Source organism: Echiichthys vipera (genome assembly GCF_963691815.1).
Source record: "Echiichthys vipera genome assembly, chromosome: 2".
Lineage (NCBI taxonomy): Eukaryota > Metazoa > Chordata > Actinopteri > Perciformes > Trachinidae > Echiichthys > Echiichthys vipera.
Genome location: NC_139827.1, coordinates 22,215,001 through 22,241,541, shown reverse-complemented (window position 1 = coordinate 22,241,541; position 26,541 = coordinate 22,215,001). Strand labels below are relative to the sequence as shown.

Here is a 26,541-nt window from a genome sequence, read left to right as displayed (position 1 = left end):
ATAGTATGATTAAGTTATTTAAAAACTCAGATCTACAATCAGATTTCAAGGCAGCACAGACGTAACAACAGGGAAGAAAATCAGCTCTGCATTGACTTGTGTTCAGTCACTTTCTTCTGAGCCAAAATTTTGTGCAGGATGTTAAAAGAGAAACAAAACACACATTTTTTCACAAATGTATCTTTGCTAATATGTCGCATTCATTTTAATGCATATTTTCTCTGTCTCTAGTTTAAACGATTAACAACTGTGCAAAAAGTCTGCCAGGAATTTTTCCCCAACACAATTTAACCAGTCTAGCAGTCTGAACCGTTTATACAAGGCAGGAATGATCCATGCTTTCATGTTGCAACACCAAATTCTGTCCCCCATCTGAATGTTGCAACAGAAATTGAGACTAAGGCAACATTTTACCAATCCTGTTTCCTGTTGTTAGATGAGTGGCTCCTGGTGTGGTCGTGGTTGTGTGTGGTGCGTTCAGCTCTTCTGTATATCTTGGTTATTTGAGTCACAGTTGCCTTTCGACGAGCTCGTTTGACCATTCTCCTCTGACCTCCGCCATTTATAAGACCAGAGGAACAGCTGCTCATTGGCTATTACCTCTTTCTCAGAATAAAAGGCTTTCTGCATACTGAAAAGAAAAGTGAAGAGAACCTGAAGTCGTTAAAAGTGTTGATCACTGTATCTGCAGCTGTACTACACAGTTAACAGAAGTGCAACACTATTGTTGGTCTGAGGAGGGCAACGCAGGGAAGTTCAACTGAACTGACTTAATGTACTTCTTTCATTTTGCCACACAGTGTCACTGTTGTCAATGGAAGAACACTGCACTGTACATGTCCAACCAAATGCAAGGAAAGGTAAGGGACGAAGACATATTTTCAAGCTTTATTTATTTATTTATTAAACAAAAATTCAACAAAAAAGGTGAACTATCCAGAAAAACACAGAGTCAAGCACTAAAACATCAGAAAACACTAAACGGAAGAAAAGAACTGGACACGACTGAGTGGCAGGAGTTTGCGTCCTCTTTTGCCTTAAGCATTCAGTTACTTATTGTTTTACAAATGTTTAACAACCATTTGTTGAACCTCACTCCCATCACTGAAAGTAACACATCAGTGATAGTAAATAACATTAAATGGACCTTCTTACCCTTAAACATGCTGTCAGTATCAAATACAGTAGTTGACACCAAGGAAACATGGATGGTACAGTAGGGTTAGATTAACCTTCGAGTCTGCAACCTGTAGTTTTTTTAAAAATAAAAGTCCCCCTCATCTCAAATTGTTTTTCAAATGTGTTGCCACGTCAAATATCTGACCTTGACTATACTGACTAGTTTATCGCTAGAGGTGTTTTTTTCACCTTCCTCTCCTGAAGGGGGAGATGTCTGTGCACTTCTCGGAAATCTGAGATTCAAACGCTGGCAAGCTACATGTGGTTTGTCGTAAAGTCAAAAGCCAATCAAAAGCCCCAAAAGAAACCTGAATCCCAGCCCAGGCTGAACTTGTCAGTACAGAGTGACAACACACTGTAACATCGTAGCAGATATTATTGTATGTTTCACAAGCAAGCGGGGCACTGCGCTTTCAGATCCAGAATTTCTCAGTGAAGGAGAAAGAGTAGATGTGCTTCCAGCCCCGTTCCAGAGTTTTGTTTTTAACTTTTTGTATTGTTAAACTAAATATCAATCATAGTAGAGTATTTATTATCATTCTTTTTTTACATATACGTGTCTGGAGGGGGACTTTAAGCAGAAAAATACAGACCTATTTCACATTGAGCCATTAAAACGTAACAGGAGTGCAGATGATTTTCCGGTGATTTGAACTGGAGTTATATTTTCAGACAGCAACATTAGCTCTAGTTCCTGGTTACATAGCAGCTAACCCTCCCTCTTATCGTTGTGATGTTAATGTGAATAAAGATCTGCAAAACACACAGCAGAGTTCATCATTACCAGCATGCATTTGTGTAGTTGTAGTCGGTAATAAGGACATAAACATGTATTCACAGACATGTTTTGCCCTTGATGAGAAGAACATTTCCATTGTGAACTCTTAAAGGATCCATCCAGTATCAGAGTGTAAAACCAAATTTCAGATGTTTGGTGGTTAATTAAAGACCTGTCACAGCTAAAAAACATTTTGAAACTGCGCATAGTCTGTTAACATTTGTTTTATGTAAATAACATGGATTGATCTGTGTAATCTGACAGCTGTGAAGACATTAGAGGTTTCCTGTGTTTTTAAATCTGTGTCTACTGAAATAATCCAAACCTGGATTGAGGTTTGTTAATGTGAAACCTGTATGAAACAGTACGTCTGTTGTACAGTAAACCATTTCTTTTAAACCACACATTTTAGCTCCAGTAAATAAAAACACAAACAATCAACAAACCAGACCTGGTTACAAAGTGTAACAGGAGTCCATTCAAATACTTGCAGTGACTTTGAGTTAATAAAGTCTGACTGACAAAATGGATTGTAGACAATGAATTCTACATGACAATGTGGTATTGTAAGGATGTTTTACAGTGTGTTCATAGAATATCTAATGTCAGTAAAGTAAACTTGAATTGGCAGTTGCCATTCCCAGCTAGCAGGAACGTTCTGCAGGGATTGCAGGATAATATAACAATGTAAAGTGTAATAAGAGTGTACATTTTTACAGAAACAGTTATTACACTATCCAGCACAATCGATCCAAGATATTAAGTATTTGAATAGCTGCTGACTCTTTCCCAGGTCTGTCACAAATAAATATATTCTGTATATTGCGACAAATCTCACAGTAGCTGGGTTTATAAATCTATCTGTCCATTACTGAAGAACCTGTATAGCTTAGTATCTGAAGACCATGAGTCACTAAAATACTGTTTAGGTTATCAAATTCAAACGGGCCAATGGCTTTGGTGTAAATTTATAGAAAATACCTCGTATGTCAACCTTGAGGCAACATCAGAAACTTTTGGGAACAACAGTAATGACAGCACAACTCATTTACAGCATAATAATAATATTTAAAATTCAACTCATCAATTGAAACAAGGATTTCCAAAAATGTCCTGTCACTGTTTCAATGGGCCCTCTTCAAAAGCAGACCTCCACGCCCCTGTATTAAGGAACCTAGACACTCGAGCAGATACTAATGGATTCATGATGACAAAGACTTGCCTAGTTAGTTCAAGTCAAAATTCAAACTTCAGAGCACGAAAATAAGCACACAATCTCACCTTCTGCATGCCCTGAAAGCTCAGAGGGACACTGCTGATTATTCCCACTGGATCCATTAATATCTACTTAAAAAAGAGTCTGGGAAATAGAAGGAGTTCAGAGATAATTGAACCTGGTCTTCAGGGTAAGCAATCGGAAGGTATGAGGCTGAAGAGGGTAACAGGACGGGGTTTGGAAAGATGGTAGAGGTCGAAACAGAGGGTTGAGGGTAGCCCCAGTTCTTCTACACATTTGTCCGACACTTAGGGAAGATGGGTCCTCCCTCAAGCCTTCTCTTTCTTACTGTAGATGGAGAGACACAGGGAGAAGAGAAATAATGACAGATGAAGAAAAAAGAGGTGAAAGGATGAGGTGGAAGGAGGAAGGAAGGGAAACGAGGAGAGAGAAAAATTACAAAAAACGAATGCAAGACGGTGGGTTATCAACATCAACAAAAACATTAGCTAAGGCAGAGGAAAGGTTGACCTGCTTTATTTGCCTTACATGAATAAAGCAAAGAGAGGCCCTGAAAGAAGGTATAACAGAACAGCACAAAAAGATTAAAGTCACAGAACTTTGTCTTAACGTGGTTGCCAACGGCTTTAGCAGCAGTTCTTGAAGGGGAAAAAACAGATACAAAGGTAAAACAGTGATAAGGGCTGGACTATCTCACTACTGCCCTGGGACAAAAATGAGGTGTGGGCCTCTACTGACCCCTAGTTAGAGATCATCATTTATTTATTTGTGGTAACTTGATTGAGCACAATTTCATTTAGCAAAATGCACCATGTAATGACAATATATACTGAAATTATAAGGGCCAAAACTAAGTGAAAACTCGATTTTACCTTTTGGGTGTTGCCTTAAAAGAAGGACAGATCGATATAAATCGATTCTTCCTTGTCAAAAGCTGTTGCCTACATTACCCACAGTGCAACTCGACTGTCAACAGTTGCCTTGAGCCGTTAGCTCCGAGCAGAGGTGAGGAGCAGGTTTAATAGGTCTGGTAAACTCCCCGGTGACATGAGTGAGATCACTTGACGCAATCTATCAGATTTTGTGCAGCTCTTTTTGGTGCCACAAAAAGATTTCTACATGTGTGAGTACTCCTCAAGACCTGAAAGCAGAGTTTGGAGTGTAAAATGAGCGCACGTGCCTTTTAAGGCCCCTTAAGGCACACTAGTAAGTGGTGCGTAAAGTATTAACAAAAACTGTTGAATGATCACAAACAGCCACAGAGTGACCCTGAAGACTTCAGGACCACTGACGGTTTGGGGGCCCAGGGCAGTTAGCCACTTTTCCATGTGAACAAACCAGCTTTGGATAAGAGCGCTGTTTAAAAGGGTAGAAGAGGATAGAGGTTGAGCACAGGAGGCAAAGTACCTCCAGACTATGCAGTAGGAGCAGAAACCGCATGGAAAGAGAGAATGATCAAATGCGTAAAAAGGCCAAGGAGAAACATAAATACAGTGGCCAAAGAATAGATTATAGCACAGATTTATTACTGGGCAAAGGGATGCAGAAACAGAAGATGAGGTGCCTGAAGGGTCCTGCAGCTTCACAGCGCAGCCAACACGAGACGGAGCTCCCAAAAATACTATAACAGACAAAGAAAGGGAGAATTTCATACTGTCCAATCAGATTTCAAAGACGCTGTAGCAGACGCTGTTGTCCTGTCCATTTTAGCCTTGAAATAACTTCAGCTATATTTTAATAGTCTTTACAGTCTTTTACTTCTGTTGATATCCTATATGTCCTATTTCCCTGTTTCTGGACCTTTACAGACTATTGTTGCTGTCTTGTTGGAGGAGGATGTGAGAAAGAAACTGCAGCAACAAAAAAAAATTATATTCTGACTTTAGAGGGGACTGGACAGCTGAATTTAGGCGACACTGTCAGTGGTTTCTGCAAAGAGATGAGAAGATGAAAAGAAGGAAAATGATGACAGGTGCTGTGGAGAAGCAACAGAAACTCTCAGATGGAGGATGACAGGCGGTGGCAGAGGTTTCCAGGGGTCTGGAAAAGAACCAGGTGATGTTGGCAGAAGAAAGGCAAGCCTGAGCGGTCAAACGGTGCAGTGTTTGTGTTTCTGTTTCCATGTTTATTTTACTTAGTCTTGGACTTGAATTTTTTTCCAAAGGCCCTCTCCAGCTCAGGAACAGATAGAGTGAGGGTGAAGGAGCCGTCTGACTCTGACCTGATGACACGAGCTTCAAGATGACAAGGGGGAGGAAAACTTTATGACAAGAGAATCACACACACACTTAACTTCAATTGGTATGTGACACAGTACGAGCAGACTATAAAACCATCTGGACCAAAACATACCATAAATCATAACTCAATCCTGTTCTAACCTTTGGTGAAAGAAGATGATTGCTTCACAGTAATCCTCACTCTCTACACCTACAACTGGGTTTCAGGTTTACGTTCACGAGCAACTTAAAGGTCCCACATTATGATCATTTTAAATTTAAAACTTTTATTTTGGGTTTCCACTGAACATGTTTACTTAATTTAATGTTATTAAATGTTAGTAAAAAATACAATATTTGTCTGAAAAGCTCTGTTTTAACGGCAGTGTCTTTAAGACCCCCCTCCCAATCCCAATGGTTTGGTATATGTCTGCTCAGCATCTCTGCACCGTCACTGCAGCCTAATCCTGAGTTCAGACCGGGTGCTTGCCAATTGCGTCACCCAGGCCATGATGATGGGAATCCGCCTATATAAACATTTTTAAACCGATGTTTCCTCTCTATAATCACTGTTGCTGCATCTGACTTGTCAATTGTTGACAAGTAGTGCTTCCGCTAGTGGGGAATAGTGGGGGAATCACAACACTGGCACCCCCTACTCATCCCATCCTCTCTCCTGATTGGCGTCACGCGATTCGACTGAAAAGTTTGATATTTTCAACTCGCATGTTGGAGGCGTTGGTGAATATTGATTGATTTTCGCGTTGCGAGTAACGCGTGTATCGCGTCTATCGCTTATGGTTTTAAGGTGGCATAAGCCTCATTACAATATGGGACCTTTAACAAGTATTGATTTTGTAAAACTTACAAGTTAAAAATGTTGTTGAGACTGTCAGAGGAGTTCACTCAGCTCTTTGGAGCAAAGACAGCAAGTTAAATAATTACTGTAATAATTATTGAGCATGTGCATAGCAAGAATAATTTCTTCCGCCAGTTTCATTTTGGTCTTCTTCCCATGCACAGACTCTTTTCTTAGTGCTGATGTCATAACTTAGGAAGCCACTGTTTTGATTGGCTGGGGCTTTCGGGCCACACTACTCGGTTACCGGTCAATGATATCACTCTGATTCTTCTATTAGAGTCTGATCAAAGTAGAACCTAAAGAGATATAGTGAAGATAAAGTTTCAGCACTGACGCACGTAAAAACCAACACTGCCAAATGCAATACTACTGAAAGGCTGTGTACAAGTTACATACCTCACTTGAGTGAGTCAGTCAGATAATACAGTATGTACTAGAACTGTTAAAAGAGTAAGACCAGTTCAGGAGCTTCACGTTCCCAAATAGGCGTAAAATGAGTGTGTGTATGTGTGTGTGTCTGTAACCCACCCAGGTCGTTGTTGTTCATCATGGCATTGGAGCCTCTGAGGCGTGGGCCCTGCTGGGTGAAATGATATCCAAACTTCAACAATGTGGTGTTTTTCTCCAGCATGCTGGCTATCTCCATCTCCACCTTGTTGCCTAACGGCTGGCTCTGGAGTTTGGAGAGAGATAGTGCAGGAAGAGATGGAGGAGGAGGAGATGCAAGAAGAGATGTATAATAAAAAGTGGGTAAAAGCAGGTGATTTGTGGTAGCTTTGGGGGGAAAGTGGAGATCAAAAGAAGATGAGTACACAAAATCACTGACATCCTCTCCACAAACTGCCACTCTGGATAAGGTGGTGATCTCCATGGCAACACAGGATATTGTGGCAGGGGGTAACATGCTTTTTCAATTTCAGTTTTAAATCCTCACTCAGTCAGTCAGTGGAGCCAAATGGCAAAATAAGCCAGGATAATTCCCCAAGTTGAACTAATGAGCAAGCATTTTATGCATGCTAAGTGTGTATGTTGGGCTGTGCATGTTTGTGTATTTGTGTGTATGTGTGTGTGTGTTGGTACCTGGTTGTCTATCTTGAGCTCCTGTAATGTGGTGTTGTTCTGCAGTGACTTTATGAGGGACAGGATTCCAGTCCCTGTAATGAAGTTGGACTCAACGTTCAGGCTCTTCAGCGTCGTGTTGACCTTCAACACGTCTGCAAGGGCCTGAGGAAACACACAGCACTTACTGTATCCTCACTCACTTATTGCTTTATACATACTGTATGTCTTATTGGTAAGGATATGCAAAGAGCATTATTAGGAGTTTCTCTTTTTATTTGTGCCATTATTGCAATAATCTACAAAAAAAGACAATTTTAAAAGGCGAAAAAAGGACAGGAAAAGAGAATTTGCATTAAAATAAGCAATTACTCTGATTACCTGATCCAAATTTGAAGAGAGAAAAGTGTTAATATTGAATGATATTCTTAATATGTCAATGAGTCAGATCCTTCATAATTATTGTAAAAACTTAAGTACCGTGTGCAACATAACATTTTCAATTAAGCAAATTTGCTTTGATTTATTGATCATCCTATGAGCTCATATGTTTTTTTTCTTATTTGCTTTGATTACAGTAATGTCCTCACATAAAAAATAAATGAATAATAGAATGAAACTATGAATTGGTTTGCCGTGATTTCAGAGAATTGGAGCAATAATGTTACTTACAAAGGCTACAGGGTCGTTGCTCCTGGTTCCTACAATACTAAACCTCTCCACCACAGTGTTCTTCATCAGAGCCTCAGCGTACGCCTTCAGAGTCTTGATGGGGATGTTCTGGGTACAGAAAAACACAAATGCCATACGGTTCATTATTTATTCTCATTTTGTGGTGCCAAATTAATGTTCTTCACACAAAATCCAAAAGTGTTCATAAAACATTACGTCATTTGGCTAATGCTGCTGTTTGCTCTTGGAGGAATTGTCAGGTCTCTGTAAATCATAAATAACTCAGAGTGCAGTCTAGACCTACTCTATATGTAGTGTTTGTTATGATTTGGGACCATAAATACAATTTTATTGAAATGTGAAAATGTTTTAATAATAATTTCATGCTCTAAAATGAATTCCACATTGCATAGTCACAAAATATACTACTTAATTTAAATATTATTATATTATAATTCAATATTATTAATTTCTTGAAAAGTAGCTTTTATATTTCATGTGTAAATTATTCAAAGGGGAAAAAACCCTACATTTTGTACACCAAGGTTAGTTTATTTCTGGTTTTGGCACCAAACATGAAAGCAAATATTTTGTGTTACAAAGTTTAGTTCTCTTCAGTAGTAAGAACTAGAAAATACCATCACAAACAAGAATAACTTTGGAGGAACACATGTTTCAAGCTCTGTTGTTTTTCACACTCACACACACACACACACACACACACACACACACACACACACACACACACACACACACACACACACACACACACACACACACACACACACACACACACACACACACACACACACACACACACACACACACACACACACACACACACACACACACACACACACACACACACACACACACACACACACACACACACACACACACACACACACACACACACACACACACACACACACACACACACACACACACACACACACACACCTTAATGTTGTTGAGGTTGACCTCCACCAGGTCAGGGTCATTCCTTTGCATTCTCAACAGGGTCTCTTCTACATCCGTGGAGTTGGGCTTTTCATCAGGGACTGGTTTATACTGGGTGCACTGGATCACACCTACAACACATTTAAGGTACACAGCATGAGATTGTTAATCAAACTAGGCTTGGGGAAGGGTCTGTGGGAACAACAGTTATTTAAACATTTTTGTAGCCCTTTCCCCACTTGACACATGTCTTCATTAAGAGTTAAAGTCATTTTCATGTATGAACCCAGGACAATGTCAGGGGAAGCAGGTCTAGATATTGTCCGGAATTTCTCTTTTTGACATGCAACACACAACAGGAGGTTGTCTGTGTCAGACATGTTCTCACTTAAAGCCCCTTTCACACATGCACTGCCAACCTGAAATCATCTGGACATTAGCCGATTGGAGCTCTATGAGAACGTAAATGTTGGGATGAGTCAGATCAGGCATCAAACGGACTTTACCTTCCCAGCTCTGTAGTACAACGTCTGCATAAACTCATTGTTAAACACCTTTTATGACCTATGTGTTGGCAGTAAAAACAAAGCAACTGACGGGCGAATTAGAGGCTTACAGGTGCTCTCTTTATGAGACGCGGTCATATTTGGAAGTGAGATGCTCGGCCTCTGTCTCTGTTTAAAGCTGGAGGGGAATCTATAGGATGAGCCAGCGAGCAAGATAAACAATGGCTCATTAACATCTGTGTGTGTGTGTGTGTGTGTGTGTGTGTGTGTGTGTGTGAAGTATTATCAGAATACCACAGTTCACACTGTGTAGTGCAAGATGAAGGGTAAACAGGTGCATTCTCAGTTAAATTACTTCATTTTAAGCTGTGTAACTATATTTGTGCACACATTGAGTGCAAAAAAAGGCTGAGCCAATCATCTTTAGTGATATAAACAAGCATTTTGCCAACATGAGATCATTTCACTTTACTTTCCAAGTAAACTCGCTTCAACATTTTTCTTGAATGAGGTTATTTTTTTTTCCAAACTAGTTGAGTAATCTGCTTCATTTTAGGATACTTTTACTTGATTTTTGAAAATCCCTGCACCAAATGTGTGTGACTTAAGCAGGTGTAGACGGCTCATGCAAGTGGCAGGTTTTGATAAATAAAAGACCCAGTTACAGAGGTTTTAGTACATGTGTGGGAGAGTGTGTTTTACGTACTGTTGAGGCCTTGCTTGTTGACGATGGTGCTGCTGGCCAAGGCTTCATAGTACTGCTGGTTACTCATCAGGGTGTGCATACCCAGGATGGCTGGAAGACAGTAAGAAGACTGAATGAGGATGGAAAGAACAAAGGGAGTGAACAGAGGGTCAGAGGAAGAAACAGAGCAAGAGAGAGAGAGGAACGCTGAAAAAGAGTCTAAAGATTTAATGATGCCAAACAGCGGACCACCATGCTAATACAAACACCACATCGGCACTTGCAGCATTACAAGCACATCAAACCTGACACTGTCAGTTTCAACCATCAAGCAGTTGTATGCTGTAAGGTTTCAGGTCCGGTAGTTCCATTTGTAACACATACTGGCTTTGGTTTCTGCAGCCACAGCTGAGTTTCCAGGCTCTTTTCGCTGACTACATATAAATGTGCTACAAGGATGTATGTAGAAGAAGAATTTCAACTTCTTGTATCTGGGCAGCAGTGAATCTCTAATATGTTTTCTGACCAAGCAGCTACTCTGAGGACGCTATATAAAAGAAACGATTTGGGGAGAATTATCACCTTGTCTGTTTGTTAGAGAGGCCGAGAGCAGGAGAACAGAACAGTCTGCAGAGACATAAACAGTTTGGGAACACAAGCGACCAAGCTGCTCTTTGTAAAAGTCGGGCTTGTTACCTTCAGCAACTCCAGGGACTTGTTGTGCTCTTCAAATATTTATGCCGCAGTATTGTTTGATAATACATTTCTGCCATGCTAATGCAGATAATACAGACTCTGGTAGTGGGCAAAACTAAGTGTGTTGCAAAAGAGAGATTTAAAATAATATTTACAGTTGTACAACTTTCCACAAGTGAGCTAAAAAGGCTGGCCTTCTACTGCTAATTAACTTTAAAGCATACAGTAATTTTCTAGAACTAAGTATTGGTTGTGAAAGCTTATTATGATAAATGGTAAATGGACTTGCCTTTATAAAGCACTTTCTAGTCTGCCAACCACTTAAAACACTTTACAGTACACTCCCCATTCACACCTACTGTACATTTATACAATAATGGCAGACCTGCTCCTTAGGATCAAATCTAATTCTTATTCATACACCAATGGCACAGCCTGTGGGAGCAATTTGGGGTTCATTATCTCGAAACTTTGACATGTAGGAGCCAGGGATTGAATCACAGTTTTTCCAATTAGTGGATGACTGGTGGTCGCTCTACCTCCTGTGCCAGAGCAGCCCCTGCTCATTTTCAGGTTCATACTTGAAGTTTGGGTTTCTATCAGAACATGTTAACATTCTTTAGTGTTCAAAAATTATTCTACTCATATTGTCTGTCTGAATAAACCTGTATTCACCCTCTGTCTGAAACATTCTGTTTTAGCAACCTGTCTCTTTAAGACTGCCCTCCTGAAAAAACACAGTCTGCTCTGATTGGTCAGCGTTTCTGGATTTTCTGCATCTGCATCATCTCTTGGCATCTCCACACCGTCACTGCAGTTGGGGAATGACTGTAACGACACTATAGCAGCACTTTCTACCTACATATAGTATAGTTGTGACTTCTGTACAGAAGTCCTGATGGCTCGTTTAAAGACACAGTTTCTGGGTACAGGCTGTATTAATATAATAAACTATTTTAAAAACAGAGTTCAGCCAATTTCAAAGGTTAGCAGGACCTCTGTGTCCTGAACTGTAGTGTGTGAAACATGGAGTGATCCATCTCGTTTACTCTTTAAAATGAACATTTTCAGTCATCTTTTCAATAAATATGTATAAACATTTGTACATGCAGCAAAATATTAGCCACAGTAATGACATTTGCCATACATTACACAGAAATGATGAAAATCCCTGTGTAATGTATACAGCGCAGACATCTGACAGACTGTCGCTGAATGAAGCTACATGGGTTTTCCTAAATGTCGGTTTAACACAAGCTAACAACATGGACATCACAAGAGCACCAGAATCGTTCCATGCAAACACCGTGTGCAGTCTACAGATACCCCGGATGGTGTTCAGCTAGCGAACAGAGATATCCAGCAGGGATGGAGGAGGTGGAGGAGATGGAGGGACTGATGGAGGGATGAAAGGAAAGGGTGGAGGGAAGATGGAAGGAGCGCTAGAGGAAACGGAGGAGATTTGGATTAAGAAAAAGAGAATGAATGAGGGGAAGTTGAGGATTAGTGAGAGAAAATGAAGAATAATGAGACACCTGTGCTTTAGTGCTTTCAACAGATCAGATCTAGTCTTTGAATATCATTCATTCAGATGCTTCTGAAAATTAAAAATCTTGCAATTATTCTCTTCAGTCTTTTTTGGAAATATGTTCTAATCTGCCTTCATCACGATTACCCATTTAACTGTAAAACTGTGGTAAAGGTATTGTCTTCTTGACATAGGAAACATAACCCTTTAATGAAGAAATATACTTTTTTTTACATTGTTGTGTGTACATTTGGTTAAGGGAGAAATGCCTTAAGTAAGCCTTAAGCATATATACATGTGTCTATGAGGAGATGTCAGTGTGTGTGATGATGTTACCTGCGATATCACAGAGTTCAGCATCAGAAGCACTAGCCAAAGCTTCTTCCAGCTCCGGCTCCAGAGTCACATTCTCCATGATGGGGTCCACTATCTTTTTAGGCACAAAGGCTTTACCTACAACATGAGTGGATAGATTTAATACAGATACATACATGATTGCTTGATTTCTTTATCAGTGTTATGCACACAAAGTGTTCAAACCTTATAGGTTTACATGACACCAACATTCCAGTTGCAGTATTCAAACATTTCATTATATTCAGGTTTTCCACATATGTCCATGGACAAAATTTCAAAACTTTTCAATTACTTTTCAAGGACCCATAATAAAAAAAAAGAAAGGACCATTCACGACGTGTAACTAAAACAGAACTGTATAGTATATTTTACACCAAGTGTTTATTTCATGAAAATGTAACCCTAATTTTTTCCTGTCTAATACTTGGTTATGTTCATATTGATTGCACAGTGAATACATGGTCTTTTCTATTTTTTATGCTTCACAAGCACTTAAATAAATGTACATAAATAATCCACTTAAATATACTTAAATAAGTCTGGCACTGCTTTTCAAGCAAGAGGGAAAATGGAAGTGATGGTATCAGTCTATTGTAAATGTATTTGATTATAATCTCATATTCGCAAGTCCAAAAAACAATGACGCACCATAAGTATACAGTATGTAGCCTACATACTGATTGGTCAATATATATAGCAGTCAATATATCAGATTCAAACTCAAACTCTCTACATAATTTCAGATAGCTATCATACATGGAGTGAGAGACGGAGGGGGGGGGGGGGGGGGGGGGGTAGTAAACAAAACGTTGTCATGTGTTGACGCATATTAGAGCGACGTTACATCAACAGCTTTAGAAAAACTATTTGGCGTTATGTTATGTGGAAGATTATTCATGGAAGATTACTGTAAAAATGATTTCATTTAAGTTAACAAAATTCCATGACTTTTCCAGGCTTGGAAATGAGATTTTAAAATTGTCATGACTTTTTCAGGTTTTCCATGACTGTGGGAGCCCTATATATTTTAGGTAAGGTATATTGTAGGTGAATTTATTAAAAGGTACATCCCTTTTGTCCTCGTAGAAAGGACAATAAAACAAAACACACACACACACACGCATTCAAGTGTCCCAGTGAGACAGCGAGCCAACAAATACAATAGCTTATATTGAAGTATATTTAGTGTGTGTTTCAAATTTAATTGTCAAACTAAGGTGAAGTATCACACATACGCTTTCTTACATAAGTATCCCATCATCACGTCACACCTGACAGACTGTTGTCACTCAGTCTGACTGACCCAGAGATTTGTCTTTACTGACAGCCCTGCTGTGTCTCTGTGGTAAGCTCCTCCAGTTGCAGCTGGACATTCTTTGACCCCCACATAAACACATTTGCGAGATGTAGTAACCCCGAGTGCTTACAGGGTTTTATAAAAGTCACCTCTGTCCTGTCTCAGCCTTAATCATACCATTGCGCTCTCCCACATTGTTTAGCACTAAGGCTGGAAAATATAATTGATTGATGGATATAATTAAATATCAAAATTTTCTCATTTTTTGTTGATTACTTTGATGTCGATATTGCGATTTTAGAGGGCAAAATTTACCAGTTACTAAAGGTGGCTCAGAAGGCTACTTTCTTAATTAGATAACTTAATTAAAGAATATTTATGATTTATCATATCATTAATATTATTATACATACGATAAATAACACTGTCAACCAATTCTAGAAGTGAACACTGAGAAAATTATTTTAAATTACAAACAAAATACATAGCTAAATAAAAATAATGCTCAGTATCAGTCAATTGCTGACCATTTTAATAAAGCCATGATAATAATAATAATAAAGACCAACAAGATACTAATCTCAACCGAGACTGATCGCCAGCGGTCCTGTTGCTCTCCTAGTGGGATGTTGCCATGCACCCCCTAGAAACGCCCCTGAGCAACAACACTGGCAAAGAAGAACATAACGAAAATGAAGCAGAGAGACCTTCTAGAGTTTCACATAGAGATGTCTGGTATCTCTCACCATCCATCACACACCTCTCTCCACACTAATCTGGTGCTGGCTCGCTGACAGGTTTCACAAAGCCTGGTGAAGGTAGTAGTCTTGTGGAACCAATCACCCTTTAGGGAATCAAAAACACCCTCCTAGTCATACCTGAGATGTCAACGCCAGACCTCTGAATTGAGGTTTAGGGTTTGTGGCTAGTTTAGGTCATGATTAATTCAACAGTAAATCTAAATCTTCTCCAGCGTTGGGGATAATATCCACTCTCCCCTCAGCTCACATATTTGGATAACTCAGTTATCTCTAACATTTAGAGAAACCAAACAGTGCTGACATGTTCTTTTCATCTGCTCATTTGATAAAAAACAAAGAGCAACGAGCCAGACAAAGCCACCTTTACAACGAGAAAACAAGTTCTTACCTCTCTTCTCCCCCGTGAAGGGCACCAGGTCCTCTTTGTCAGGATGCTCTTTGGCCTGTTTCTCCAGATGAGCCAGTAGGTTGTCTCTCTGAAACGTTCCAGTCGGAGATTTCTTGGTCTGGTCCTTCTGCCGCATCCCAGCTGGCAACAATGCATTCTAGACAAGGGTGAGAATTTAAACAATTTAAAGGTCCCATATCATGTTTAATTTCAGGTTCATGCTTGTATTTTGGGTTTCTCCTAGAACAGGTTTACATGCTTTAATGTTCAAAATATACATTCTTTTTCTCATACTGTCTGTATTAATACACATGTATTCACCTTCGGTCTGAAATGCTCCGTTTTAGCGCCTGTCTCTTTAAGACCCCCTTGTGAAAAGGATCAGTGTTTTCCGGTCTTCTGCATCTGCACTCTCTGTATCTCTGCACCACCATGCAGCTGGGGAATGACTGTAACAGCACTTAATGCAGTATAGTTTTGACATCCCAACTGTACAAAAGTCGTGACGACTCGATTAAAAGCACAGTTTCCGTATACAGGCTGTGTGTATTTCTCTGTGGATTGAACCTTTTGATACTTTCACAGTATTTATATAAAACCACAACCTGCTTTATAATAAAAAAGAGGTATGAAAATCTAAGTGTTTACAATATGGAAAGTTTAAAAGGACTGGCACTGGGTATAAGAAAAAAAATGGGTTTTTGAATTTGTCTATTTTTTTTCAAGTAAGTTGCATTATTCCTTGCAACATCAGTGCAGAACAATACAGAACAAACTACTCCAGGAGTTATTTCTAGCTACAGTAATACTTCTGAATAAAACACTAATCTCCATCACAGATCTTCCAGGCACCAGTGGAACCATTGAGTGCACTCTCAGCACTCCAGTCAGGGGTGAGGAACAAATCCTTTACACATGATTTGTGGTGATTTAAATGTCAGTCCTCAGTCTTTTCTTCTGAAAAATTAAAAGTTAAAGATGGCTGAAAATAAGGACACCTCAAACTTATTGCAGTTATGCTCTCTGCATTTTGCCAGCTATCTATCAAAATAAAATTAAGATAACAACTAGATAAATTGAGATAACAACTCACCACATATATTAAATAGGCCAAGAAATGCACAAAACATTAGTACATTTAAAAGAAAGCTGTTTGAAAAACAAAAGCACACAAACCCCAGAGAGAGTGAATACACACTCACTATTCATGCATTTGGCAGGTGTCCATTAACAATACTACAAAGTAATGCCCAACACTGATATGGTATTATTAGCATTTCATTTTATAACAACTTTAAGGATTTATTTTCAGGAGGGACACAACAAAAATACACCAAAAACATTACAGTGTTAAAACAAAGTGAGACAGACCTAGAGACGGTGGTACAGTATCTTTGCTCTGGTTAATGTAACTCCCCCATCAGTCCCTATCTCTGCTCTTGTCCAACAAACGACCACGACATTTACCAGAGCTTTGCTGCTCACCACGTTATTTTCAACCTAAAGCAACATTCAAAACCAAACTCTAACAAGTGCTACTTATAGCTCCATATCTTATCTGTCCTCTCAGCACTCAGAGGCCTCTCTCTACTCATGACTCCCTGTCTCTCTCACTATTTCTCACTTTACCTCTTGGCCTTATATCTCCACCAGCAAATCGTTTTCAAACCCATGCCAAACAATTTTATACCTTCACACCGCATTAACATGGTTACTTGGTTTAAAATATACTATTTTGGAGTGAAAGAATAATCTCTCTACTTCACAGTTTCTCTCATTCAGTCTTTCCAATAGAGATCTGTAAATGCTCACGTGACTTACAGTAGTATTTATAGTAAAGCCGGGTATATCACACCGTCAGTGCCCGGCTTTTTATGTCACACGTTATATCAGCTGGAGATAACAGACACACTCCCAGTCCCAGCATGTTATTTTTACCAGCATGAGGCTCTGTGTCTTTTTATCTCTTGTCCCTTCTCACTGTACCTTCCTCTATCCTTTTGTCCCTGTAAACCCTGTCCCACCCTCATGTTTTCTCGTATCTCTCATCATCTCAGCAATCACAGCAGCTATCTACAGTATGAGCCACCTCCGCTGACTTAAACAGGACTGTGTGATGGCAAAGGTAAAGCGGGGAAAATATACTTAATATAACATTTACTTAAATTGATATTGATTTTTTTTATGGTGGCTAAAATATGTTCACCTGATGATCCTGTCCACAGCCGTACACTTCTTAGTTTCTGTCAGTACTCCTGCCTGCTTCTCCAAACTGGGGATGTGCCGACCTCTATGTACATGTCAGGTAGTTAACACACTGATTATGGATAAGTATCTCATACAACCCCGCTTCAAAAAAAATCGGAACTATTCCTTTAAGATATGAGTAGAAAGTAACAAAATTAATTTAAACTTGAAATAACTTATTTTGGCTACTCGGGAACAGGGAGCGTTGACATATTATCACCTTCACACACACACTTCCACCTATCAGTAAGTTAATATGGAGAACAGTTGCCTATTTACATGTCCAGCAGATACAGAGCATCAACTGTTTTTCATTTCCACTGTTGAGAAAAACATCGCAACATCGAAACGTTATCAGTAATCTCAGTGCATAAGATTTCTATTAACCTATTCCATTTTTTAAAAAAGATGTTAGACTTTCAATTCAAAGCTGTCACAAATCTCAGAATTCAAGTTACAGCCATGAGGATGTGACCATGGTGTCTTAGGAAAAATAAACAGCATGAATTCGTCCAAGTTATAGTGTGTCATTGTTTGACGGTGAGGCAGTGCTGTATGTGCAAAGAACACAAAATGTTCCCTAGATGACTGACAGTAAATAATTCTTTTTCACACTCAAAGTACAGCTGGCAGACATGTTGTTTTTGGGTCCAATGCGATGAGGTTTTTTTTTTTCAGTGGCTTACTGGAACTGATGTGGGAAGCTGTGCTGGGAAGATTACAGCGCGTTTCAAAGCAAGTGGGCACTTTACTGTTATAGAACAGGTTTCCCTCATAAACAGGCACAAACAAGGTAAGCACGCACGCACTGCTTCTCACTGTTTCCTCTGTTTACATCATGAAGTTCCTACGGTCACTCACTGCCGACATCAGTCTCACGCCAACACACGCACACACACACTAAGTCCTGCGCATTATGCCCTTCCAGTCATCCCCTTGGCATTGAGGGGGAATCCACCCTCTTTATGAGCAGTTGGACATTCATCAGAAAGCTATTACAACTGCTGTCACAACCTCAGCCCATGATACATCACTGAGGGTACAAAGCTGGCAGTGGATGCATCACATGCTAAACACTATAAATAAACACTTCATTAAAAAAGCACCAGACACTGAACACAATGGATGTATGTACCAACTGTGGGATGATTACTAACAACACAATATGCCATACTACCTCATAGAGACTGCACTTAATACTAACATAGAAATACTGTGAACGATAGGGAAGAAGGTGACTAAACGCTGGAAAATCAGTCACATAAAAGGTATTCACTTTAGAGTATTTTCTAGAATCTATCTCTGATTCACTTGGGCCTTAATAACCAACCCTGTTTCTTATACTTCCTGTCTTATGGATTCATTTATTATTAAGACTATGGGCTATCATATGCCTTTCACACAGCATTCAATGCACAGCCCACCATCACTGTACTAATACTGTAGACGCTATTATTTACATTACAGACATGTCAATCAAAGGCCAAAAAAGAATTAAGTTAACAGCAACCAAAAAAAGGGGGACAAAATACAAGGACATGTAGTTAGCAATATACAGCATACTGCAGTATAGCCCATCAGGGGTGTCTATTAAGCCTGTATGATCCCCATAACTCTCCACTGACACCAACATAATGACAGAAACTCTTCCTCAAAGATGCCCTATTAAGCTAGTTTTCAGGGTCATATTTGTATTTTTTGGGTCAACTACAATAGGTTTACATGCTTTGATCTTTAAAAAACCCATCCTATTTCTCATATTGTCCATTGCTGCAGCACCCATGCTGCACCTCTGCCCAATGTACTCTGATTGGTCGGCTGGATTGCTCTGCCGTGATTGATCAACTATTTATGCTGTGTACCGGGAAATGTTATGCCTATTACGATATACAGAATCAGTTACCTCCACACCTGAAAACACATCTATATGGAAGCTAGCCAAGTTAGCTGCGCAACATGCTAACATTAGCTTTATCAGGTTAACTTCCAAAATAGACAACAAAAAAGCAGCAGCACGACCAATAGGGAAGTCAGGATTCTTCGACGTAGACAAATTCCGGAAATTCAAAGAAATCTCTAATAGCGACCGACCCCTAGCGTTCAGAGCTGAGCACAGCCAACCAAGACGGTCGGCAGGGCTCACTTCTAAATGCAAGTACTTCCTTATTTGAGGCATTGGTATTATTTAACATGACTGTAAAACATTATAACTGCATTTGTAGGTCAGAAAAGACGGAAAAACATAATAGGCCCTCTTTATGGGCTTGATAATATAAACTTACATCAGGATCCAGCTCCTCTAATTCATCCTCTAATCGCTGCAGCTCCTCCTCTGACAGTTTCTTCAGCAGCTCGTCCTCATCTATGTCCCTGTACTTCTCCATCTCCTTCCTCAGCACCGACATGATGGACAGCACACCTGGAAACAAGGACACAGCTTTAACATGCTATGCATACAAAATTCCATACGAGGTTCCATATTATGCAAATTTTCAGGTTCATACTTGTATTTTGTATTTCTACTGGAACATGTTTACATGCTTTTATGTTCAAAAGTATATGTATTTTTCTCCCACTCTCTGTCTGAATATACCTGCATTCACGCTCTGTCTGAAACGCTCCGTCTCTTATAGGAAAAGCCCAGTCTGCTCTGAGTGGTCAGCATTTCCAGATAATTTATATCTGCCCTCTCTGCGTCTCGCAACCATTATTGCAGCCTGACTGTAATAGCACTGTAGTGGCACTTACTACCTATATAGTGTAGTTGTGACATCACACCCGTACAGAAGTCCTGACGGTTCATTTAAAGACACAGTTTCAGAACACAGGCTGTGTGCATTTCTCTGCGGATTGAGCGTTGGATATTTTCACAGTAGTTACATAGCACCTCAACCTGCTTTATAATCTAAAGTCACGGAAATCTCACTTTTTACAATATGGGACCTTAAAGTGTTAGTTGGATATTCTGTTTAAGAAGATTACATGACATTAAATACCCATAATATTAACTGGAATGCAACGATTTTATCCCGTAAAAACATTTGAATAGAAACATTATATTTTTGCCATCTTTGTTCTGATTTCTGGCAATTACAGTGTGCTTTTAAAGTATCTTACAACACTGATCTAACGCTTAAATGTTCTGTACTTTACAATTGATTGAGGTTTACAATTGATCGTCTTGTATTCTCTTCACAAGGTTTAGATTACTGAGATGTGTCTGAAATGTGAGATTCAATGCTTCCAGGATAAACACAAACTGCACAATTACACAAAGGGATCTGGGAGGTATTTAAATGGTTCCCTTACCTCAATCACCCCTCCAAATGAGAAGACAAAATGTAGGAGATAGGAGCCTGCAAGACCCTGGGAGTTTCACTTTATCTGTGAAAAGACACAGCCAAGAAAGCATGAATAAAATGAATGATGAAAAAACAGTGTCTGGAGGAGCAAAGCAAAGCTGACTACGATGGTCAATTGCCAAAAGAAAAAAAAAAACACATGCTTTGGTGAGTGTCAGTTGATGTTGCTGTTTGCAATGAAAACTTGAATACACTTACCTCAGTGACCCCCAGCTCAAGCGTAAAATAACAGCAAAAGGCAGCCAAGTGCCTGTAGCGCTCCTGGGAAAGAGAGCGACCTGGAGGAGGCAAAAGCACAGAGTGTAGAGAGGTAAATAGCTCTCAGAATTAGAAAGCAATTGATACACTAGGTCATCCAAGGAGAAATATATTAAGCATCACATTCAACTGCTTGTTTTCCTTTTTCAAATTTCCCATCTTCATGTTTTAAAGTCTTGTATTAAACTGTTTCTCATTACATATTGTAATTGTAAAAAACGGTTTAACTGTTTTTAGTAGTTCCTCGTTGAACTTATCGTGTCTGGAATTCTTGTGTAAGAACGTCACCTGTACAGGTCATCTGATTCTGTTCACTGCAGATTCACTCAAGATTAATTTTTTTCATTTCACATTCCTCTACTGTTCAAAATGCACATAGAAGCGTTTGGCTAACCAGAAGAAGATTCATTTCAAGTTCCAAGTTTCCTGATAAGGCAACTTGTGTCATTTTCACCTCAATGGATTTGCTTGCTGGATTTCTTCATGGTAGCTGGTATAAAAGGAATGGCTTAACGATTGGGTTAAAAAACGGTACACTTATTCGCTTTCTAGCATAACTTAGCATAATGGAAACAGGGTAGCTTGGCTCTGTCCAAAGTTGTGTGGCGCGCTATTTCTTGGCTGGGAGGAGGAATCTGCGGTGGTTGTCTAGCCCCCAAATAATGACCAATTGTTACTAAAATGATACAGGGCTGCTTGGTGGATTGTGTTACCTTTTCGACAGAGCAAGGCTAGCTGTTTCAATCTGTTTACCATCTTTATGCTAAGCTAAGCTAACTGGCTGTAGGTTGAAGCTTCATATTTAACGTTGTGAGTGGTATATGATGACAATGTAATAAGTGTACTTTCCATAATGTCAAGATGTAATTTTTTTTTGTTGAGATGGGACATTTTGGGATTGGTACATAAATAACTACACGGTGTAACTTATGATAACACCTCACAACATCAGGGGGGCCGGCAGAAGATCAGTCCGTGCAGAGTTGGCTTGGGAACCAAAGGGTCACCAGTTCAAGTCCTCTTACGGACCAAGTATGGAGCACGGACTGGTAGCTGGAGAGGTGCCAGTTTCCCTTGAGCAAGGCACTGAATCAGCAACTACTCAGTGGAAAACCTAGACAAGGCGTTGGCAAATCTTCTGGGTAATATAGAAGGAGACATAAAAATGTGTTTGACAAGAAAAATATGCTGCTTAAATCATCTGAAGTCTTTAAAGTAGGCAACCTAAGATGTCAGTGTTATTCTACAATCAGCTGTTATCAACGGCAGATAGATAGATTATGACTAGAGATGTTCAGATAGTACTTTTTAGATTTGAATATCTGAACTTGCATATCGGCCAATACAGAGTACTGACCTGATTGATGAGACGCGACATGATTGCTATCATTGTTGTTTGGGCTGGCTCAGGTCAACCCTTTGTGAAACATGAACAAATACATTGAGTCATAAGTGAAAAAAGAACATAAATAACTACTTTTTTATCAGGGCTAAATTACATTGTATCGGATCAGTGCATAGACTCGCATATTCGCTGATACCAGCATTTCAGGCACGATCGGAGGCATTTCTGATACTGGTATCAGCACTGAACAACTCTAAGTATGACCAGCTATACTGACAATAGAAAAAATATTCATTTAACTTTGTTCAGCTACAGACTGCTAAAGCGTGACTTACAGAAGCAGCCAACATACAGTATATAAACAAGTCCCTTGATTCTAACTGCAGACTTTAGCTAGCACAACCAGTTTTCACCTGTTCACTTCACTGACACTCTATTTCATCCCAGAATGATATCTGGTTGCTGGCCCCTCTTCCATGAACCACTGTCACAAGTGCAGATTTTTTTTTCTCAGAGCACTCTGCAGAAAATGTTAAAAGTCAACCCTGGATATGCCAAATATCTTGAAAGTGGATTTCATGTGCTTCCCTTCTCCTCTGGCAGTGTGGACAGACTGGAGGTGCTCTTGTCCCTCACTCTCTACGTTTCAGTCTTGGCTGTAGGACCACATCACTGATGATGGATTGCCTGCAGCAGAACATTTGTGGGTCACAGCACCAAACGCTTGGCATAGTTGCTGTCTCTAAGCCCCGGCTCCTTAAAACTGTGGATCAGGGTTTGAAATGTGTGACCTGCTGCCGATAGATTTCCACGACACCACTAATAATACCTTTACTGAGCCTGCATCAAAGGACGAGAATGAAATTAGGCAGAAACGGATGAGATGTCGCTTAATAAGCCAACCAAAGTGCAGAAAATGTTGCAGTCAATGAGTGCAAACACTTCTTTTTGATCTTAAGTATGTCAAGGCAAGTGTGTTTCGGCTAACTTCTGAACAGGTGGAGTCAAGCTTGCAGGTTTTTTTTTTGGGTAATGCGTTGCTCTAAGCAGCTCCATGACAAGACAAGTTTCTAAAACCAAATATGAAAATACTGGGCTGAACTCCAAATAAACACTATAAATCTGCTGGAAGAGGCCGACCTGCTCGGATGATATCAAACAGACCCGGGGATGTATTTATACCATTTCTACAAGCTTCTGCTTCATCGGAGGATATTCACTGGGCAGAGAGGAAAGACAATTAAAAATGACCTGAGCCAGAATGTAGCCTGTAAAGTCATAAACACTTGATTTGACCCTTGACCTCTAAACTGGGATTGTCCGGTCCTCAAGTCTCTAAAAATAGCAGCACTGATACGGGCTCATTAATCAAGTCAGATGTGTGTAAGATGTGTTTAAAGTGATGTTCAGTGACAACTGGTCTCTCATGAGCCCAGTCTTTGTCACCGTTCACAACTAAAATATCTGCTTTACACACAACCTACACAATGCAGCTACTCCTGTAAAAAAGTGCTCCGATGCAAGTCTTTCAATTTGATTTTAAACATAAAAGATGCTCAAAGTCAGATGTGAAATACCCATAAATCTCTGTAAAAACTCACATGCTCTCAGAGAAGCCAAAAACTTTTACAGCCAATAAATCAGCACATAAAACACAGTTGAGCATAGCACTGGCATTTGAGATGCTTGAGCAGCAGACGACTTCCGGCTTAATGCCGTCAAACACTACTTTATACATTCAGATATGAATAATGCTACAAATTCCAGAGGTTTAAAAAAAAGAAAACAAAGAAATGGCAAAAGACAATTCAACTCAGAAACATCTTAATGTCCTTATCTGGTCAACCTGAGAATTCTAACTCCAGGTTTGTTAGCTGGACCACTGGACTTGATATAAAAAAAAAAAAAATAAGACCCCAACATTCTTTAGGAATAAGGAGTGTATTCAGAGAGTCCATCGTGCTTTATGCTTTCTCTTCGGGGATATAGGGAATAAAGCTTTATTGTGGCCCAGCAGAAGACAGCTGAGAGGCAACTGGTCAGCTTTCCTCTCCGTCTGGCTGAGATAAGTTACAGGACAGTGTGTGTGTGTGTGTGTGTGTGTGTTGTGACAGTAACAAGGGTGTCCACTTACACAGTGGTGAGCACTGATAATGCATAGATGCTTACCAAAATAGATTAGTACACTATAGAAATATATATATTTTTTTGTCTGTGTACATTTGTCACCATTAATTCTACATTTGTGAAGCTGAACAGTAGAGAGTGAAATCCGTGACCAAACAGTCATTTTTAGACATTCTCTCATTCAGCCAACTTCTTAATGCTGAGGAAACTAAACCCATCGGTGACGACTGCTGCCTGTGTCGTTAGTCTCCACTTTGGGGACCAGTATGGAGTCGTATATCATGGAGCCTAGCAGTTCACTTGCTGCCTTGGATGTGAGGTCTGACCATTTGTGTATTCTACAGAGTATCACTTCACTGCACAGAGTGTACTCTCAAGCTAGCTGCTGATGTGATACATCACTACTCCAAGAGATGACAAAAAAGATTTACAAATGCATGCATGCATGTTTTAGATGGTAAACCGCTGTGCAACGAGTCAGAAGAGTGTAGCGAGATGACCAAAAATGCAGTTTTGTCTCAGGTTAACCATAGTGAGGAACAACAGAGTATGCACGGCTACATGCTCAACAAAACTCAGAGGACAACCATGACAAAGGTTACTAGGCTGCAGTGACTCCGCAGTGATGCATATAGGTCACAGAAGAACTGACAACCAACATGTCAGCAGACAACTGGACTGAAATCCTGATTATGCAAGGTGATTTGACATGTTATCCAAGGAAACTTATTTTTTATTAAAACCTTAAACAAGGTAACACTTTAGATTGTGATCCTTATTCACCACGAGCCATTTTGTATGTTTCATGTAGTGATTTTGAATCTAACAAAAGTTTGTACAAAGAGGTTAAGAGGTCAGGAGAGCCCCTATAAAGTGCAGGTAGAATAATTATCAAACATCAAATGAGTATCAATAAAACATTTCACTTATTTTCTTGTATCAATGACCCCCAAGTGGCTACTGCATAAGATAAAAGACTGCAGTGGAACCCCCATCTGTGCAGGATTTTGGTGTGAGGACTTGCAGGGTGCCACTACTTTAAAGGGGAAGCCTAAAACAGCCAACGACATTCTCCAACAGGAAGGAAAACCCCGAACTATAAAATAAAAAAATAAAAAAACTATTCACTGTTACCGGAGAATCCCCCTTTATAGGCTACGCGAGGACCTCTTGATAACTTCTTTTCCTCAAACCAATTCTATAACTATTGAGCTGTACATTATTTCAACCCCGTAATGTGATCTCCACCAATTTGACTGTTTTACAGTCTGCAGTATAATTTTTGCATTTATTTCCGTACCTCCTCCAGCGCTATTTATAGCCGGACGGTCCCGCTGGGTGACAGCAACGAAATACTTTGACCAGATATGGTTTCCTTCAGAGCCGCCTGGAGTCGCACTGTGCGGTCCGCTCTGCTGCAGGCGCACAACCCGGGAATCCGCCAAAAAACGCCAACTAGACGAAACCGTCCATGACCCGCAGATAATCCTGAATTCAGCAGATTTCACAGCGTGCTCGTACTTTCCACCGCCGTCCCTGCTCGTCTCTCAGAGGGTTTGCGGAGGCTCAATCTCATCTCCCGCAAAGGGCAAAGTAAACTTTATGGGGAGAGATCCTCCCCCTCCTCCTCCCCCCCAACACGGCTGCCCTGTCAATCCAGTGATGTCATGAAGTGCATGAACTGCGCCCAATATCGGACACATTCATTCTCTATCACTCATGAGGCTTTAAGGTTTATGCAGGGGAGGTTTGACCCACTCGAGCTTGCTTGTTAAGGTAGTTTGTTTCGGGACACTGTCAGACAGTGGTGGAAGAAGCACTACAGCTTTTACTCAAGTAAAAGTAGTCATACCTCACTGTAGAAATACTCTGTTACAAGTTAAAGTGCTGCATTCAAAATATTACTTAAGTACAAACGTATCAGCATCAAAATGTTCTTAAAGTACAAAAAGTAGAAATACTCACTAGGCAGACTTCATTTCAGAATATATAAGACAATAATTATTGATAGATAAATG

General features: G+C 39.9%; 1 protein-coding gene across 1 annotated transcript; it reads right to left on the bottom strand.

The window, feature by feature from the left end:
• Positions 1–940: 940 nt before the first annotated feature.
• Positions 941–26,079, bottom strand: tmod1 (tropomodulin 1). Its single transcript, XM_083926281.1, has 12 exons — positions 25,824–26,079; positions 20,992–21,071; positions 20,741–20,815; positions 19,714–19,850; positions 15,185–15,341; positions 12,718–12,834; positions 10,179–10,268; positions 8,967–9,097; positions 8,007–8,114; positions 7,356–7,499; positions 6,804–6,948; positions 941–3,521 (listed from the first exon to the last, which is right to left on the bottom strand). The coding sequence occupies exons 4-12, from the start codon at positions 19,834–19,836 to the stop codon at positions 3,463–3,465; spliced, it is 1,074 nt and encodes a 357-aa protein (XP_083782407.1). The 5' UTR covers positions 19,837–19,850; positions 20,741–20,815; positions 20,992–21,071; positions 25,824–26,079; the 3' UTR covers positions 941–3,462.
• Positions 26,080–26,541: the final 462 nt, after the last annotated feature.

Coding starts and splice junctions, on each gene's coding strand:
- tmod1 (XM_083926281.1), bottom strand. CDS start 19,836: ATGTCGGTGCTGAGGAAGGAGATGGAGAAGTACAGGGACATAGATGAG. Junction 15,342..19,713: donor TAGAGGAGCTGGATCCTGAT/GTAAGTTTATAT, acceptor ACCCTTGTCTAG/AATGCATTGTTGCCAGCTGG. Junction 6,949..7,355: donor AGCTCAAGATAGACAACCAG/GTACCAACACAC, acceptor TCCAAACTCCAG/AGCCAGCCGTTAGGCAACAA.